Below are 19,603 nucleotides of genomic sequence, written 5' to 3'. Positions count from 1 at the left end.
AGGGTATATGGATGTTCATTTGGAAACTTGAAATACCTCAACGCTGCAAAACTTTTACGTGGACTGTTCTGCATGATCATCTCATCACCAACCTCTTGAAATCACAAATAAACCATCGCCCAACAGGTTTGTGTGATCGATGCAAATTTCACGCGGAAGATGACTTTCATACCCTTAGAGATTGTGAGGGTATTAGGAGAATGTGGGCTTCTCTAATCAAGCCTTCATTCTACAACAGTTTTTTCTCTAAAAATCTTAGGGACTAGATCCAGTTGAATATGTCGAACAAAGTTAGCAAAGAGCCCTGTTATTGGCAAGGTCTGTTTGTCGTCATTTGTTGGTTGTTGTGGCATGATCGGAATGAGTATACTCACTCTATCAGCCCATCTGATATTAGCAAGATACACGGGAGGGCAAATGCTATTTTAAACAGCACTTTGAGTGCAAAGATGAAGCTCTCTAGTGTGAGCATGCAACACAACACAGAGATAACCTTCGCCCACAACCCCCCGCTATTAATTTCGACTAGAGCTGGGAAAATGGGCCGGTTCGACCCTCAAGGGCTGGTGGGCTTAAAAGGACCGGCTCTATAGGGTCGAAATTTCAAAAATACCCTAATTTGTTAGACCCAGCCCTTAAGCGAACAGGCCTAGGGTTGGCCTACGGGCTTTTGACCCATTTAAATTTTTTTTATATTTGTTATATTTTTCATATGTTTTATCAAAAAATAAAAATAAATCAATGAAATTACTAGTAAAAGATATAAATATGACTAAAATTAAGTCACAAATACAAAAGATCATCATATCTAAATGTCCATTAACATACAAAAAATCTAAAACATTCATTAGACATAACAAGTCAATAAAATTAACATTCAAAAGTTTCATTAAAAGTAGACAAATGTTTTTACTAAAAAAAGTGGACAAACACTATCATCACTATCATCAATTGTAAAAATATTTGATTTGCTTCACTAGTGATAGGCTCTTCTTAACTTCCAAAAATATCAATGATTTCTTCTTAATACTATTTATCTATTTTGGAGTCTAATATGTCTTCTTCCGTCCTTTGCAATTGAATTTTTTGCCCACTAGCAAGTTTATTTAAAGTCTCAATATTAAATTTGTTTTAGACATTTTAACTTAGTAACCATTGGGGATTGATTTTGTGTTGTCTACTTACTACCTTTGGTCATAATCATAAGATCTTGTTTACAAACGAGATCTTATGATTAGAACCGGAGGTAGTATTTTTTTCTAAAGTTTTAATTGTGAAAATCACTTTGCTGAACAATCTCATGAGAAGTCTGAAATATCTTAGCCCGTTGGATTGCTCCATAATATGCGTTTAATGAGCTAACAATGTCATCTTTTTTTGCTTTTGTTCATGATCGTCTTTGATTTTGTCTAGCTCACTTGTCTCTAACTCTATTTAAATATAAAGTAAAACTTATGATATAATTACTGTAGAAAAAGTGTTAACTTATTTATTAAAATTTTATAACATATATATACAAATTGATACGTATCTGTTGCTTCAATCATTAAAACTTTTGTTTTAATATGGGAAATATATTTTGTTTATTTTAATATATAACTGTGGGCAAATAAATACAAATTTGAAATCTGATTTAGAATACGGAGAATATATTTTTATTTATTTTCATATCATTAGAGACTGAGGTGTGAGCTAAGAGTGAGTAAAAGACTGAAAGTGAAATTAAGAAAAAATTATTATTGGCCAGCTTAAACGGGTCGGCCCGTGGCCCTATAAAGCCAACCCTTTTATTTTCGAGCCCTACAGGACTGGCCCTTTTTAATTCACATTTTCTTTGAATACTCTAAATTACAAGCTTAGCCCTCAACTTAAATGGGTTTAAACGGGTTGACCCGACCAGCTCAATTTGTTTTCCTAACTCTAATTTTGACAGCTTAATAGAGGTAGATGGGGCCTCTTCTCGTCTTCACACCTCTGCTACTTGTAGTGGAGTTATTAAAGATATTTCTGGGACAGTGCTTGAGGGTTTCCGACTCCGTTTAGATACAGGCGATGAGCTAACTGCTGAGCTTTGGGGCTGCCTCATGGGTCTCAAGAGAGCTTGGGATACAAGCTTTCGCGATATCTTACTTTGTAGTGACTCACAAGAGGCTTTGCCGCTTGTAAAGGTCGACCCATCTGATCTGCATGAAGAGTGCAGATTGATCATGAAAATTTGGGGAATGCTCAAACGTGATTGGAAGGTGGAATTTCGATATATTGCAAGAGAGAGCAACTCGGTAGCGGACAAGCTCGCAAAGAATGCTTTGGCTGGGGGTCCTGGCCTTCTTCTTTTGAATTCAGAGTCTACCAAGTCTCTTGTACAGCTAGATAGTGGGGACAAAGTTTTGTCCCCTCTAGCTTTCGTTATTTAGTTTCCAGTTTCCCAAAAAAAAAAATCAATTATTATCATTATCGATCATCAATACTGAATGTTCAATACTCCTCTAATTCTATTGGAAGAAAGATAATAAAAATTTTTGATACTATTTACAGAGGAAAGAGAAATTTTTTTCCATGAATATACGATTTTACTTTTCATTTATTATTATATTGATTTTATTCTCATATTAAATGAGAATAAAGTTGAAAAGTTGATTAATATTAAACGAGAGTTAATGAAGTTTAAAGTTTTTATTAGTATGTATAAAAGTTGAAACATGTTGAAAGTAAATTATAAATAAGACCAAAAGAATATAAAAGTAAAGTAGCCAGCGGTCTTCTACAATTCTACCAATGTGTGTCCTTTGATTGTACCAATAAAAGAGTACAACAATATTGAAAATGTTGATCTTTATGATCTCTCACAATAACTAAAATTAATAGTCATTGATGTCAAAATTATCATTAAAAATATTCAAAATGACTGAGATATTATGAGCTGAATGAGAAGAAATTGAACCAATAGCAACATAGTCATCCAAATCGGTTCACTCCAATTTGACCGAGTTGATATCGATTTGATTTCTGAATGGTCCAACACTGGCCGATTCACCAATTTTCTGATTGAATCAGTTGGTCCGATCTGATTTTTTTCCAGTTGGTGAGAATAGAATCTTTCAAAGAGATTCAAAATTCTGTGTACTTGCAAACTTAGCCTTCTTACTATATGTCATTTAATTTTGTTTCTAAGGCTTGTAAAAATAGGAGGTCTTAATTATTTGGGATGCCTAAATAAGAATAATTGACAATCTTTTCCTGATATACAAGGCCGATCCTTGCAATCCTGGACAACTAATAATAGCAGCTTATTGTTTTCCTCTGAAAAAGAGTTCTCCGGTGGTGATTGAAAGCGCAGAGAAACTTTTTGGAAGTATGTTCTTTTGCCTCATGCTTCTTTCCAATGTTCTTGTCATCTTTAGCAGCTCTTTATTACATGCACGTTGTGCTCTTTTCTAGTAACTTCTTTGTTGCACGCCAAATGGGAACCAAATCCGCTCAGCTGCAGCATCTCTCAGAATCTCTCAATCTTGATTGTCCAATTAATGTAAGCGTTTAAAGAGAGACGCGTCATGCAACTTTTAGAATTGCATCTCTGCTGTTAGTTTTATTATAATCTTGGCTGTCCGTCTAATGTCCATATCTACTAAATTCCTAGCTATCTAAGAACGCTCGATGACAAGAAATGCTAAGTGCTCATTGCCAGGTGTGCATTCTGTAAAGCATTACTCTGTCTCAACTTTTTTGCACGTGTGGGTTTTAGACTCAGTTATCTAAACACAATGTCGATTATGCCATGATATCTACTCATGACTTGGATTTGAAATGTTTTGATCATTTGATCCTCTAAGGGAAATTAGTTGATTTAATGAGGGAAAAAATTGTTCTGCGGCTAAAAGGAAATTAGAAGTTAGTAAACACAGCAGTGGGTGATTCAGAATAGCCGTCATGGTGAGCGATATTAATATTATCTAGTCAAATATCCGTGCTTTTAAAGATTGGCTGTGTCGAAGAACTTTGGAACCTTTCATTGGATAGTACCTCATGTGACAAGATTTGAAGATCCTAAGAGATATTCTGAGAGAATCCAAGAGAATTGCCGTTGAGAGACCGAACTCACATTAGGGAAAAATGAAATTTATAATAAACTGAGCATTAAACTAGATGAAACTTATACTTGATATTAATAACAAGTGCAAAGCTATGATACTACCTCCGATCCTAAATATAAGATTATAGTGCAATCAATCCTAAATATAAAATCTAATTTATAATACAAACTAAATCTTGTATTTAGAACAGAAGATAGTAACAAGAAGATAGTAATAATAAGTTATGCAAGTAAGAATAAATATTGTCCACTGTATTGAATAAAAAGAGTAGGAGAATTCCTTTTTAGAAAGCTTGGGATTTGAGAGTTTAAATATTGTAATTAGTAAAAAAAAATTATCTTCAAAGAATTGCTCCAATTAAATCAAACAATTCGAGTTATCCCCACCCATCATGATAGGGAGGGAGTTCCAGACTTCCAGCAGCAGCTAGAATAGCAATGCACTACAAAAAAAAAGAAATAGAATTACTAGCGGAACATTTCTAGCTGTTACACAAAACCACTACAAATTAATACATTTCTAGCGGTTTTAAAACAAACTGCAAGAAATTCGTAACGCTTTGACCAGAAATAGTGTGGGCCCCACAATTTTCTAACAGTTATCAGTAAACCGCTAGAAAGTGACCGCCAGAATTGTTCCCGCGTTTTGGCACGAAGGTCTCACGCAAAACTTCTAGCATTTATTTTCTAGCGGTTCAGATGATGAAACCGCTAAAGAATGCAAATCATCGTTCTATTTTCCAGTGGTTACTAAACCGCTAGTAATTCAACAAACTTTCTAGTGGTTTTAAGAGAAACTGCTAGAAAGTTTTTATTTTTCTTGAAGAGTTGTGACACATGGCTGAATTCAGGAGGTAGCGCCGCGTAACAGCTAGAAATTTCTAGCGGTTTTGCTTAAACAACTAGAAAATTCTAGCAGTTCTTGTAAAACCGTTAGAAAATCGCGGCCTATAAATACCCCCCACTGCGTCATTTTCACTGTTTGGTGAATTTTGAAGTGGAGCTCTGCTGAATTCTCTCCACGAAGTATATCCAGATCTAGTTGCAGATCCATATTTTCAGGTATGAATAGTAATTTATTTATAAATAATTTTTATTTTACTTATTTTATTATATTTTTTATATTAACTTTGATAGACTAGCTTAATTTAGTTAGAGTTAATAGAAATTTTTTTTATAGTAGGCTACTTTTTATAGAGGCAATAGAAGTAGTTATATTTTTTTTTATGAGTTAATGGGAAATTTAAATATAGGAATATTTGTTTTCCAATTAATATTATTTGATATTATTATTTAGAGTTAATAGAAATAATTATTATTTGATATGATTATTTATTTTGAATAATTGTTAGTTGTAAAATATATTTTTCATTACAATTGCTATTTGCTATTATTAGGATGAGTCGTCCATCAGGAAAGGAGCCGATTGATCCTGAGAGAACAGGACCGAGCGAGGATTGTGGCTGCGGTGATCATGATGCTAGTGAGCCATTCCCAAGCATTCATGACTATGATTTGAATGAGAAGGATATCCTGAGCTTTATGGAGCACGATGATATTCATTAGACTGAGGAGGCTCGTTTTTCAAGGGACGAACAACCCCATGGTGATGCTGGTGAGGAGGAGAAGGAAGAGGAAGAGTAAGTTCAAGGGAATGAGAATCCCCATACTGAGCAGCATCCTGCTTCTAGATGCCAAACCGGTTTTGAACTAGAATTTGAGGGTAAGTATTTATTTAACTTTTTTAAATTTGGCAACTATTTAATTTATATAGAAATTGTTTTAATTCATTAATATATAATTAATTTCTTAATTAAATTTTGCAGACTCTGAGGGGAACAGGTCCTATAGGAGCCTGATAGCCAGAAAGCTGTCTATGACGATGAGCGGACGAGTGGTTGTGCCGCTGAATGAATTGGGCCAACCAACCAAGAAAGGTGGCTAGCTGTATAATAAGTATGTGCGCCTTCTTGGTCAACAATGGACCCTGTTCCCCATTTATGTGAAGGATTGGAAGAAAATCACTTAGGAAAAGAAGCAACAAGGTTGGAAAATGATGAAGATAATATAAAATTATTATTTATAATTTTTTAATTTAAGTAAATGAATATATATTTTTAAATTATTTAATTGTTTGATTGTAATTTTTTATTTATTTAGTTAATTTTTTATTTATAATATTTTTAAATTAGTTAAATGAATATATATTTTATTTAAATTACTTAATTGTTTGATTATAATTTGTTATTGATGTAATTTATTTTTATTCATAATATTTTGAAATTAGTTAAATGAATATATATTTTTTGCTTAAAGTATTTAATTGTTTGTATTGAAATTTTTATTTATTTAATTAATTTATTGCTTATAATATTTTTAAATTAGTTGAATGAATATATATTTTTATTTAAATTACTTAATTGTTTGATTATGATTTTTTATTAATGTAATTTATTTTTATTTATAATATTTTGAAATTAGTTAAATGAATATATTTTTTATTTAAATTACTTAATTGTTTGATTATAATTTGTTATTTATTTCATTAATTTATTGCTTATAATAATTTTAAATGAGTTGAATGAAAATATATTTTTATTTAAATTACTTAATTGTTTGTTATGATTTGTTATTACTGTAATTTATTTTTATTGATAATATTTTGAAATTAGTTAAATGAATATATAATTTTTATTTAAATTACTTTATTGTTTGATAATAATTTGTTATTTATTTCATTAATTTATTACTTATAATAATTTTAAATTAGTTGAATCAAAATATATTTTTATTTAAATTACTTAATTGTTTGATTATGATTTGTTATTAATATAATTTATTTTTATTCATAATATTTTTAAATGAGTTAAATGAATATATATATATTTTTTATTTAAATTGTTTAATTGTTTGTTTATAATTTGTTATTTATTTAATTTATTTTTGTTTATATTAGTGAAATGAATATAATTCTTTATTTTTTAATTACAGAGTAAATTTATACTAGGGGAGAAGTTGAGGGCATATACAATCAAGAGACTTGGGGTGGCATGGAAGAATAAGAGGGCTGACCAGTGGCGGGAGAAGAAAGGTGACGGGACGAGGTCCCTGTAGGAGATACTGGCAAATATACCTGGTGGAGTCCCGGAACAAGACTGGTCGAGTTATGTTTATTTTAGGATGTTGGCTGACCAGATGGTATGATAATATTGCATTAATTATAATTTTTTATTTTTTGGTCTAATTTGACTAATTTAATTTAATTTTTTTATATTTTGTTTCAGGCTCTTTCCCAAAAAAAAAATATTGGGAGCGTCAGGCATCAGACATGGTAGGAGCAGGGATACACGCCCACCTATGGCGAGATGTGACTGATTCTGTATAGACCTCGAGATGGGCCTACGTCGGATGAGGTTGAGGAGATGGCGGTAAGTAATTAATTAAATATTAATATCATATCGCAGTATAAATATTATTTCATACTAATTAATATCTTTATATTAATTTTGATAGACGTGGATAACTCAGGTCGATGTCAAGCTACATGAGTCTCAAGGGTTTGTCTTGGATCCCACCGCCTCACTTTTAGCGAGTCGTGGCCGAGCTCAGCACCCTGGTTGAGTTAGCGAGCTCAGTCTTGGACCTACACCGACTAGGTTGCCCCGCTCGGGTTGTGCTAGCCCTTCATACACTGCAGGGAGCTCTCAGGCGAGCGCAGGAGCGAAGCGGCCGGGTTCCTCATCCTCAGACAAGCTGGACAGGAGCTCAGGCGAGAGATGGAGGCCAAGATGGAGGAGTATGATCATCAGCTCTAGTTGCAGCTTGACCAGTTGAAGGCAGCTGCTATGGCCATGTGTGATGTGGTGATCATTATCGCTCCAAATATCCTGATTCCCAAGACCCCTGATGTATGCCTGCTACCAGTCCCAACCTTGCACGACTAGCAGCTAGTCCAACCCCAGCACGATCAGCTGCTTGATCACCCCTAACAGAACCAGCAGGAGATCCAGCGGTCGACGATCACGATGATGCTGCTTCTGCCCCTCACCCTTGATTTCCCCTGTTTTCCTTGTGTATGATTTTATTTGGATTTGGATTTTATTATCTTATATTTTATGTGGATATTTATTTAAATTTTATGTTTATTTGTTTACTTTTATTATTTATTTCTATAATTTTATTTATATCAAGTATTACTTAATATATTGTTGCACTATATAAAACATGCTAAACATATATTCTTTTAACATTAAAATTCATTCTTGGAATATGTATTTTAATATTTAACATATCATGGAATTTTTTAAATTTTATGCATACATATATTATTGATACCTTTTAATACCTATTTATTATTTTAATATTCTTGTAAAATTTAATTTAATAAATATTAATTTATTCTAATTGACATTTTCTAGCGGTTATAAACCGCTACAAAACTGAAAAATGTTAACAATTTCTAACGATTAATTGACGGCTAGAACATTCACCGGAAATTCAAATTTCCCTCTTCCCTCAAAATTTCTAGCGGTTAAAAATCACTAGAAAATAAAAAATTTCTAGCGGTTAATAACCGCTAGGAAATATATAACCATTGTTATATTCAAATCTCCCTCCTGTCTCGAAACTTCTAGCGGTTTTAAACCGCTAAAAAATATACAACCTTAGAAAATGCTTCTGAATTCAAATTTCTAACTGTTAAAACTGCTAGAAATTTCTAGCGGTTTAGAACTGCCACAAAAATTTGACAGTTATGTATCTGTTGGCAGCCTCCCTTATAAGCTGAAGAACTCCATTTGAAATTCATTTTAACTTCTCTTTGAGCTTCCCATGTCATGTGGTCATGAAATTTGAGCAACATTAGCGATGGATAGGTCGTGGATCAACTTGTGTCGGTCGACTCCGCAATACTTGGCTGGTCTAAACTATTTCTTGGATTTTGCTTTCACCAATGCCGCCAAAATGGTAAGATTCAGTGTCCATGTCCTAAATGTAATTTCAAGAAGTGGTATCCCAGAGATATTGTTAGAAAACATTTGATCTTTAAGCCCTTCTTGCGAGAGTATGTATTTTGGCAACTACATGGGGAACGACCAGATATGATTGCTAAGTCAATTCCAGTAGTTTCACAGATGGGAGTTCAACTGGATGAAGCTGGTGCCTTGAACAATGCTATGCGTGATGCTTTTGTTGTTCACGAAAGTGAGGATCCCAACGAAGATGAAGTGGAGGGGCCTCAACTGAAGTTTCTTAGAAAAGAAACTGCTTGGGAATTTTTGACCTTATGAGCAAAGCTGACAAGCCTCTTTATTCTGGGTGCACAAAATATTCTAAGTTGTCATTCTTGGTGAAGCTGTATCATATCAAATACTTGTGTGGTATGACTAACAAGGCGATGTCCATGCTGTTGGAATTACTTAGAGATGCTTTCTCTCAAGCTAAATTCCCTCCATTTTTTTATGAAGCAAAGAAGATTATTAACAAGCTTGGCTTGAACTACAAGAATATAGATGCATGTCCAAACGACTGTATGTTGTACTGAGGAGATGATGCAAACAAGTAGATTTGTACGAGATGTAAGACGTCTCGCTATAAGTCAGTACAGAAGGAGAAAAAGCAGAAGACAAAACTAGCCAAAATTCTTAGGTACAATTTATTATAATGTGTTACTTGTTCCTTCTCTAAATGTTCGATATTTGAAATTCTCAATACAATTGATTATAATGTGTTACTTGTTCAGTATTTAAATATTCAATATTTGAAATTTTTAATATACTATTTCCTTAGATACTTTCATTTGAAACCGCGGTTGCAAAGAATGTCTATGTCATAAAAAATAGCTCAGCAAATGAGGTGGCATGTGACTGAGGAAAATCCAGATGGTAGGTTAAGGCACCCACGGGATTCGGAGGCGTAGAAAACATTTGATGTGAAATTTCCAGACTTTGCCAGTGATCCTAGAAGTGTACGTCTTGCATTGGCAACCAATGGTTTCAATCCCTTCGGAAACATGAGCACAAGTTACAGTATCTGGCAAGTAGTGTTAATTCCATACAATCTACCACCTTGGATGTACATGAAGCAGAGCTCCTTTTTGCTTCCCATGATCATTCCTGGCAAGAAAGCACCAGGAAATGATATAGACGTATACCTATAGCCATTGATACACAAATTGATCGACCTGTGGATGAATAGTGTTGAGGCATATGACTTATATGACAAGCGACTATTCAATCTCTGTGCAGCCTTGATGTGGACAATAAGTGATTTTCCCGGTTTCGGAACTTTGTCCTGTTGGAATGTGCATTTGGATTGGCTTGTCTTAAGTACAATTTTGATTCCGTTCCATGTCGCCTTCGACACAGTCGCAAGTAATGCTTTATAGGACATCAATAGTTCCTCGATTCCAAGCACATATTTAGATTGCAATGGATTCGCTTTGATGGAAAATAGGAGAAGAGAGATCCTCCTGTTACTTTGTCTGGTGTGGATATTTTGCGGCAATTAGAAAATGTTAATGTCAAGTTTGGTAAGAATGTGGATCCCAAATGACTAGGACGACGATCTCATAGGACATCTGATGCGCAACCTATGCAATGGCGAAAGATAAGCATATTTTTCACTCTTCCTTATTGAGAATCTAATTTGCTACGACACAATTTGGATGTTATGCATATTGAAAAAAATTTATGTAATAATTTGCTATATACGTTGCTCAACAAAGCTGGAAAGTCCAAAGACCATCTTACAACTAGAAAAGATTTACGGGCCTAGGGGATTCGTGAAGAGACTTGCTTGATGAAAACGACAAGTTTCAACCAGCTAAATTCACCTTGACAAAATAGAACAAAGATATCTTCCTTTCAACGCTAAAGAACATAAAAGTACCAAATGGATATTCTAGCAACATGTCAAGGTGTATCGATCTGTAGGCTCGAAAGGTTACTGGGTTAAAGGGTCATGACTCCCATGTTCCTATGCAACAGTTAGTTCCATTAGCCTTGTAAAACACACTTCCTTCTAATGTATAAGTGGTTTTGGTGGAATTGTGTTCATTTTTCAAGAAGTTGTGTGCGAAGGTCTTGATAGCGGAAGAGCTTGATCAGCTGCAAAATAAAATAATTCTTACACTTTGTAACTTGAAGAAGATATTTCCTCCATCATTCTTCACTGTTATGGTTCACTTAACTGTCCACCTTATTCGAGAAGCAAAGGTTGCTGGCCCAGTTCACTATCGATGGATGTACCCTATAGAGAGGTACAATTGATTATCTTTTATCCCCAGTAGTCTCTTTAAATTTCACATTGTTATTTCATTTGCTCACAATTATTAATGGAATATTAACTTGCAGGTACTTGAGAAAATTAAAATCATATGTTAGGAATAAAGCGTGGCCTGAGGGGTCAATAGCAGAAGGTTATTCAGGAGGTAAGGTCCTAACTTTCTGTTCAAGGTACTTTGATGACATGAAGACATCTTTTAACTACCCGCGTCACATAGATGATTCTCCTCCTGGTCCTTCCATGTCAACTTTATTTCCTTCTGTCGGGAAACTAGTTGGAGGATATGAATTCTTCAGACTTACTCTCACAGAGAAACTCCAGGCATACAGACATGTTTTGATAAATTGCAGCCAAGTTGAACCCTTCATGCAGTAAGTATTATATAAGCTCACTAACTTTTACACTTTATATTTTTTTCTCACTGACTCCTCTAACAAATTACACTTCACTGTAGTGAGTTTAGAAGTTACCTCAGGCGGTAGCTACCAGGGCGTGCGCGTTCCATTGACATTGATAAAAGAGTCCACAAAGAGTTTCCTAGTTGATTTACATGTCGAATACGTAATGACAACAGCCTACACACAGATAAATTCAAAGCTCTCTCTCTTGGTCTGTTAGACCATGCATGAAGGTTTACTGCATATAATGTCGATGGCTTCAAGTTCTGTACGATTGGACGTGATCAGGGATTACTCACACAAAACTCTGGAGTTTGCGGGACATTCGGGGCGAGATGTTATGCTAGCAGCAGTGACGACAATATGCGCTTTGGAGGCATCACTTACTATGGAAAGCTAATTGACATGATTGAGTTGAGTTACCAGCTTTTCACTGTAACTCTGTTCAAGTGCTCCTGGACAAATACAACAACTTTACGGGGACTCGCTACTAACCACTTGGGCATCACCTCTATTAATTTCTTTAGACTTATTCATACAGGGAATCTGAAGATGATGAGCCATATATTCTTGCTTCCGAGGCACACTAGGTTTACTATGTCGAGGATGAGAAACATAAAGACTAGAATATGGTCGTTCACCTCAAGCCACGGAATCTTTATGATATGAGTGATGGTGACATTATTTATGACAGCAAACCCTTCCAACCCTCAAATTTTGAAAACTTCTTTCCTCAAGGAGACGATAATTTGGCAATGATTAGGTATATGTCTTTTCTTAAATTATTTAAATAATTAATTACTAATTACTAATTTTTTCTCAATATATTATAATTCTAATATAATTTTTTTAATATCTCTTTTCAAGCAGGATGATGCTCAAGAATAGCAGTTTCAAAAATTTTTATCATTCAAAAAATTTTCCTTTCATAAATAAATATGTATAAATTGAAATTGGTTCAGGTTCTTAAAAAGTAAAAAATTACAATTTGTAGCGGTTACATAACCGCTACAAATACTAGCAGTTTTATTATACGCTAGAAAATGCAAGGCCGCTACAAAATGAATCAAAACGCTGTAAGAAAACCGCTACAAATATCTCGCTGATCTCTATAAATACCACATTGCCTCTTCATTCATTTACCCTATCTCTTTTCCTTCCTCTTCCATTCTTCTTTATAATTCTCTCTTTTTTTCTTACATCTCGTATGGTAGTTTTTTTTTTTCTTTATTATATGGTAAGGTGATTTTTATTTTATAAGTCTTAATATCTTTTATTTGTCTTTATTTATAATTTACTAACATATTTATTTCTCTTTTTTCTTTTAGAATTTTCTTCTTAACATTTGTCATACCTTTCTCAACTGATTCAAGCACTTCTCAACATAACAGTTTAGGTTTAATATGATAAATTATCTCATCTTTAATTCAACTATCTTATTAAATTTAATTCACTTCATAAAGGCTAGAATATAGTCGTTCACCTCAAGCCACGGAATCTTTATGATATGGGTGATGGTGACATTATTTATGACAGCAAACCCTTCCAACCCTCGAATTTTAAAAACTTCTTTCCTCAAGGAGACGATAATTTGGCAATGATCAGGTATATGTCTTTTCTTAAATTATTTAAATAATTAACTACTAATTACTAATTTTTTCTAAATATATTATAATTTGACACAATCATGACTTAATTACTTATTATTTATTACAAAATTCAATTGTATAACATGTAATACATTAGTAATTATACATATTAACAAAAATTCTCTAATATAATCTACTTAATGGTTTTTAAATTTATAATATTATATTTTTTAATAATCAAACATCTCAATTTATTTTTTTGGCCTGGAATAAACTTTCTAGAAGTTCCCATATCGCTAGAAAATGAAAAAAAAAAGGAGACAAATTTTGTAAAATTTAAATATCCTGCCTCATTAATCGTTAGAAATTTTTGGGTACCAATTCTAAAATTTTGGTTCCCGGCAAAATTTGATTTCCTCCAAACTTTCTAACAGTTATTAACCGCTAGAAATTTTTTGCGTCAAAATGAAAATTTTTGTTTCCTGGCAAAATGAAATTTCACTCAGAACTTTCTAGTAGTTAATTAACCGTTAGAAATTTATCAGCGATTTCTAGCGGTTATAAACCACTAAAAATTTCGTATCATTCTCGTTCCACTACTTGTTTTTTCTAACGGTTATTTTAACCGCTAAAAATTTTCTAGCATTTTGATCATATTATATAGCAGTTCTCATAACCGTTAGAATCTGTTTCGAGCATTTAATTTTCTAGCGGTTTGTCTAACCGTTACAAATGTTATTTGTTACGGTTATAATCACTAGAAAAGTCATTTTTTAACCGCTACAAAATACATGTTTTTTTTATGTGATATAATAAATAAGCATACTTATAACTTGCATTTTTCTTGAAATATTTTGGAATTTTAAATTTAAAAATAATTTTTTTTATTGAAGACACTCATTATATAATAGTATAAATAAGGGTTAAATAGCATTTTTGTCCCAAAAGTTTTTAAAAAGGAGTTGTGGGTATCTAAAAATTTTTTTAGTGCAATTTTGCCCAAGAGTAGTAAAAACATAGGAATTTTGTCCTGTCCTAATAGAACCAAATAATCAACGTCAGTTGACCGGGTTAAGAAAGCATTTTTGCCCCCAAATTTTTTAAAATGGAGTAGTTGGTATCCGAAAGTTTATTTTGGTGCAATTTTGTCCCTTGAGCAATAAAAAATGTAGCAATTCATCTTACCCTAAATTGTCACTTGACTCTTATATAATACTCCTCCGGTTCTAAATATAATACCTTTGTACACACTAGTATAAGTGTATTATATTTAGGACTAGAAGAGTATATCAATTTATATGTTAGTTAGATTAGTTTGGGAGAAAATAATAAACATAAGCAGGAAAATAGATTAAAATATAATATTTAGAACCAAATTTAATTTTCAACTAACTCTTATATTAAAGATAAGAAGTATTCGACTAACAGTTTTATGGTTATTTTTATTGATTGTTTATATTTTCAAGAACAGCAATGATGATGATAATGATAAAAAGGAGAAAAGTGTTTTCTTTTTTTCAATGTGATGATGATGTGGCGTCTTAGGATAAGATAACCTATCAACATAAAATATAAGAAAATTTACGACAATACTTTTTTGATAAAATTTTTACTTGACTGATCATTTCCTAAACTCCAAGTGACATGTCAAATAAAAATATGTCTAACTTTTGTATAAAAAATAAAATTGAAAAGTATTATATCCGTGATTAAAAAATAATAAAAATATAGATAAACACTCTCTATTCTTAATATAAGAATTAATTGAGACTTACATTTAGCCTTAAATATAAGATTTTAGTCTCCTTTGCTTTTCATATTTATTATTTTCTCTTAAATTAATTTACCTAACTTATAAATTGATATATTATATAAAATTCAAATGACAATATTAGATATGATGAAATTGCCACATATTTACTACTTCTGAGACAAAATTGCAAGGAAAAAAAAATTCTAAATATCCACAACTTTTTAATCCAGTCAATGTTAGTTAACCATTTGGGTCTATCAGAACAAGACAAAATTACAACCAAAAAACCTTCCAAGCACACGAAGCTTCTTTTCAAAAACTTCCGTGACAAAAAAACTTCCTTTAAAATAAGCGTAATTATAATTCACTTTTTTCTTAGTGTAATTAGATATTTCTGTTTGTGCGCGCGCGCGCGTGTAATTGAACATATATAGAGGTCTCGGTCATTAATACCATAAAACAGAGGCCCCACAAAACTTAGGATGCCACAATCTGCTCCCGCCTTTTTATTCTTATTCTCTTCTCGCCCTCTTAGTTCCTGGTTCTTCGCCTGCAAAGCAAAAGACTATATGAGCATAATTTGAGGAAAAATAACTCCTTTATCCTGATAATTAAATTTAAAGAGAAAAGTGGTTAAAATAACTTAAATAGGCATAAAAACATTATAGATTTAATCTAATACTACTTTCCAGTCTAATCCTAAAACCCCGAGGTCTTTTAATTAGGACCGAAGGTAGTATATCCAAAATCTAAACTAATTTAAATAAGATCTGCACTTATCACCTACATACCAGTCTCGATATCATCTTCATTACATTCACCACAATTGGTGACTTGAACTGATGACCCTAAACGAGCCTCAGTAATCTTGTCTAGTGTTTCTATTCCGCGAGCCAGCTTACCAAAGACCACATGAAACCTACACAAAGGTTCACATAAATAATAGGATTGATCAATTATACACATCTTCAGATGCAATATTTGCATACCAAGCAATTTATACTAGCCACCAATTAGAAGGGGAAAAGGGCAGAACACAGTGTTAAATAATTCAAAGAGAAACCTTTTAAGTCGCCGATCAGGTTTCTTTGTTATCACAAAGTGAGAACCAATGCCAAGACGATCACAAATATCCATGCACAAAAGCCCTCGTGCATCGCATTCAAGTTCAGGATTCTCATCTAAAATCAATCAGGAGAACAATATAAATACCTTACTTATCAAAATAAATAGTCATTTTGAGTCACGTCTTGAACAGCAAAATATTTTGAATTATTGCCGTATGACTGGCATTCTCACCTGGGAAATCTGCACCATAAATGCTTTCGCCACAAGTCCCTGCAAAAATATTTTTAAAAAAAATTAAAAGAGAGATATATATAAGAATATTACAATCTTGAAAAACTAGATAACTGTTTCATTCATCATAATTTCAATACCAGAATAGAAAACATACCGCGTGAGCTAAAAAAATCACCACCCTGCAAAATAAAAACCAGCTACCAATATAAATTAAGATACGACAATGCATATAAAATGACTCTGGAGATTATGAAAATCATTAGCATTATAATATAAGATGGAAAACTTTGTAAGCACAAGCGTAAAAGCACATCACAAGAATAGCACTCATGACCATCAAATCTGTATCCTATGACATAAACAAGGTGAGTGATCTAATTATCTAAAGCAGTTTCAATAAATCAGTGACATAGAACAGACACATACGGATGGCTGAACAAAACTTCAAAGCAAATTGTGACATCATGGTGAAATCTAACATCAAGCTAACAATGTCCATTTTCAATATAAGGTTCACTTCTAATAATGTAGAAGTTTAAAAAATCAAAAGGTAATGCAAGAGGGGGAAAACTTGAACCCAACCAAAGAAAAAGGGAAAATGCATTCATCAAACCAAAGTAGAAGAAAGTAAAATGTAGACTGCAGGGTAAACAAATAGAAGAACAAAATCCATAACCAAATAACTCCCATCAATTGTGCATATTTGAAGCAACATCATCAGCGAAGAAAGCCAAACCATAACCGGATAACCCCATCATTTATGGCTACAGAGGATGAAAAAGGAAGGAGCAGAGTAAACAAAGAAAATCGCAAAGATGTTTTAATTATCAAGACAAAAAGAAACGCACCTTTATATAGGAGGAGCCTCTCCAAATCTGATAAAAGAAGGAACCCTTGTAGTGTAGGGGCAGTCTTTGTATCGGTCCTTTTCCTTTTTCACCTGAACAAAGAGAAAAACTAAATGAGAAATAGGGAACCTATATCATAAGCCATAAAATCTAAATACATTAGCATGTCCAAAAACTTGTTCAGTTTTTTGGGGGGGGGGGGGTGTCAGGACTTGTTCAGTTAGTTGAATAGTAATTGTAACACTATAGGGTTTTACTAAACCATCAAATTATTACCAGTACACAGGGCACGAAAATTTTCTACTGTTGCAGGGGCAACATCTTTGAATAGCTGGAAGGAAGGACAAAAGAATTCATTAGACTGCATTTCCACTCTCCTCAAATTCGAAGTTGCAAAATCCACAAAAGTATAAAAACTTCATCATGTATCACAATATTCATTGTAATTCAAAAGTATTGAAAAAAAGGGTACCTCAAAAACCATCGTTCCAGCATGCACCTTATCCACAGAGACATCCATAAAAACTTGGGGATTCTTCGCTTCCATTGCCTTTCTCTTATCAATCAGAACTCAAGCCAACAACCACTGAAGTCATGAGACACCAATTAATTATTTACGCGCAATATTGCATCAGAAGCAGACGTTATATCAAGGCTACAATTCAAAACGTAAAAGATGGCGTCTGGGACCTGAGAATAGACAGCATGCAGAGACATTAAAAAAGTAAAGGAAGCAAGAAAATTCGAATAACCCAAACTTTAATACTGAACAGGGAACATGACTTTATATCATCATTAGTCATTGACTCTATATATCACAATCAGTCCCTAACCTATAAACGTTAAATGGCACAAAGTATATACAAAAATTTAGGAGAGTCAGCTATATAGCAATCACAATTTAACTCAACAAGTGTTCCATGCTAATTTACTACTAATTACCATCAGCGAGGTATATGGTAAATTCATAATGGGCGCTAGTTCATATATCATCAGAAGTAGTAACAATCCTCACTAAATGTGAAGTTCCAGGCTTAAATTTTATAATTGTCAATACCCTGTAGAAAGACTAAGTTAAAAAATTCATTAAAAATAGAACCCCGTCACTGATACGGCTGAGACTGAAATAGATAAGATAGATGGATATCATCTATCGGGAAGCCAAAGGAAGATTGATGAATCCGGCAAACCAAGTCAAATTTAGATGTTAGAGTCATCCGCTGAGTATTTAAAAAGGGAGTGAATATAACAATGGTGTAAGGTTAAATCTTAGAAGGTACAAGATGCAACCCAAACTTAGAACAAGAAATAAATATATGTTCACAAGCTTTTAAACGTGACGGTCATTCCATTAATGGGTCAACTGAAAAGTGGGGAAATTGGTATTCACGGGAAACCTCTATTATTCAAGGGGGAAAATTTTCTTTTGCATTAAGTTAAATCAGCACATTTTTAGAGAAAACCAGAAAAGCAACCAAGCAGAAAAGAAAAAACACTTTGAACATCCGATGATCCAATAACAATACAAGTAATCTGACATATCCAAAATTCTGGAATAAAAAGGAAAAAGAAAACCGCAAAGCAACTAATTTGACAATTCCAAAATACTACTCATAACTTACATTTTTCCCACTGCGCAAACAAAAAGGGCATTCAAAAGGGCCAACGAGAAGAAGCTACTCGAGCAAACCTTCTGAGGAGAAGCTACTCGAAAACCGGAGAAGAAGTTATTCGAACGTTGATGGAGAGTAACGAACGAGCGGCCGCCGGTTCGATCTGTCAGGGAAGAGGAAAAAAGCGACTATAGCACAAAATGCGGGAATTGACCGATTGTTGAATCCCTTTTGCGCATCAACGAGGAACTTTGGCTTCTCTCCTGTGTCTCTTATAGCCGCTGCCCTCTGGCGGTGTTGCTTAAGACGGGGGCGTTTGCATTAATTTTTTTTCCTTTTTTTTTTTTTTGCGTTACCAAAAAGGACGATTTCAACAAATTTGTCTTGAATTAAGACTGTTTTGTTTTTGGCCACCGTTTTGAATTAAGATTGTTGATTGAATTATTTTGGTTCATTTTTTATTCTATATTTTAAATTTAGAAGAAAGATTATAAATTCATTTTTACAAGAGTCGAATCTAAAAAGCTACATATTCATTTATTTATGCGTTAGATTTTTAGTTCTATTTTAAATTTTAAATTTTTTTGTTTAAGACTTTTGAAATTAAAATACTAAAATCAATTTAAATCTTTGATTATTTAGACACATACATGATATTATGTATATTGTTTAAATATTTAAATTTAGAATTTAATTTAAAAAGTTTAAATTTAAATTAATCACTTA

The 19,603-nt window shown here is 33.1% G+C and overlaps 1 protein-coding gene across 1 annotated transcript; it reads right to left on the bottom strand.

Annotated features, from left to right (window-relative positions):
* Positions 1 to 15,298: 15,298 nt before the first annotated feature.
* On the bottom strand, positions 15,299 to 19,106 carry LOC114754325 (peptidyl-prolyl cis-trans isomerase CYP95). Its single transcript, XM_028943101.1, has 9 exons — positions 18,887 to 19,106; positions 17,737 to 17,850; positions 17,541 to 17,595; positions 17,265 to 17,356; positions 16,571 to 16,595; positions 16,414 to 16,452; positions 16,178 to 16,295; positions 15,906 to 16,033; positions 15,299 to 15,664 (listed from the first exon to the last, which is right to left on the bottom strand). The coding sequence occupies exons 2-9, from the start codon at positions 17,809 to 17,811 to the stop codon at positions 15,627 to 15,629; spliced, it is 570 nt and encodes a 189-aa protein (XP_028798934.1). The 5' UTR covers positions 17,812 to 17,850; positions 18,887 to 19,106; the 3' UTR covers positions 15,299 to 15,626.
* Between the last annotated feature and the right edge of the window lie 497 nt (positions 19,107 to 19,603).

This window comes from Neltuma alba, unplaced genomic scaffold (genome assembly GCF_004799145.2).
Source record: "Neltuma alba isolate B1F8T4 unplaced genomic scaffold, ASM479914v2 tig00010128_pilon, whole genome shotgun sequence".
Lineage (NCBI taxonomy): Eukaryota > Viridiplantae > Streptophyta > Magnoliopsida > Fabales > Fabaceae > Neltuma > Neltuma alba.
The sequence above is the reverse complement of the archived record's forward strand: the minus strand, read 5'-3'. Positions and strand labels throughout refer to the sequence as shown.

Bases quoted from the DNA above. Each gene is read 5' to 3' on its own strand.
- LOC114754325 (XM_028943101.1), bottom strand. From the start codon at position 17,811: ATGGAAGCGAAGAATCCCCAAGTTTTTATGGATGTCTCTGTGGATAAG. The intron at 16,596-17,264 runs GTGCGTTTCTTT...TTTATTTTGCAG, and splicing joins GAGGCTCCTCCTATATAAAG to GGTGGTGATTTTTTTAGCTC. The intron at 16,296-16,413 runs GTGAGAATGCCA...GATTGATTTTAG, and splicing joins TTATGGTGCAGATTTCCCAG to ATGAGAATCCTGAACTTGAA.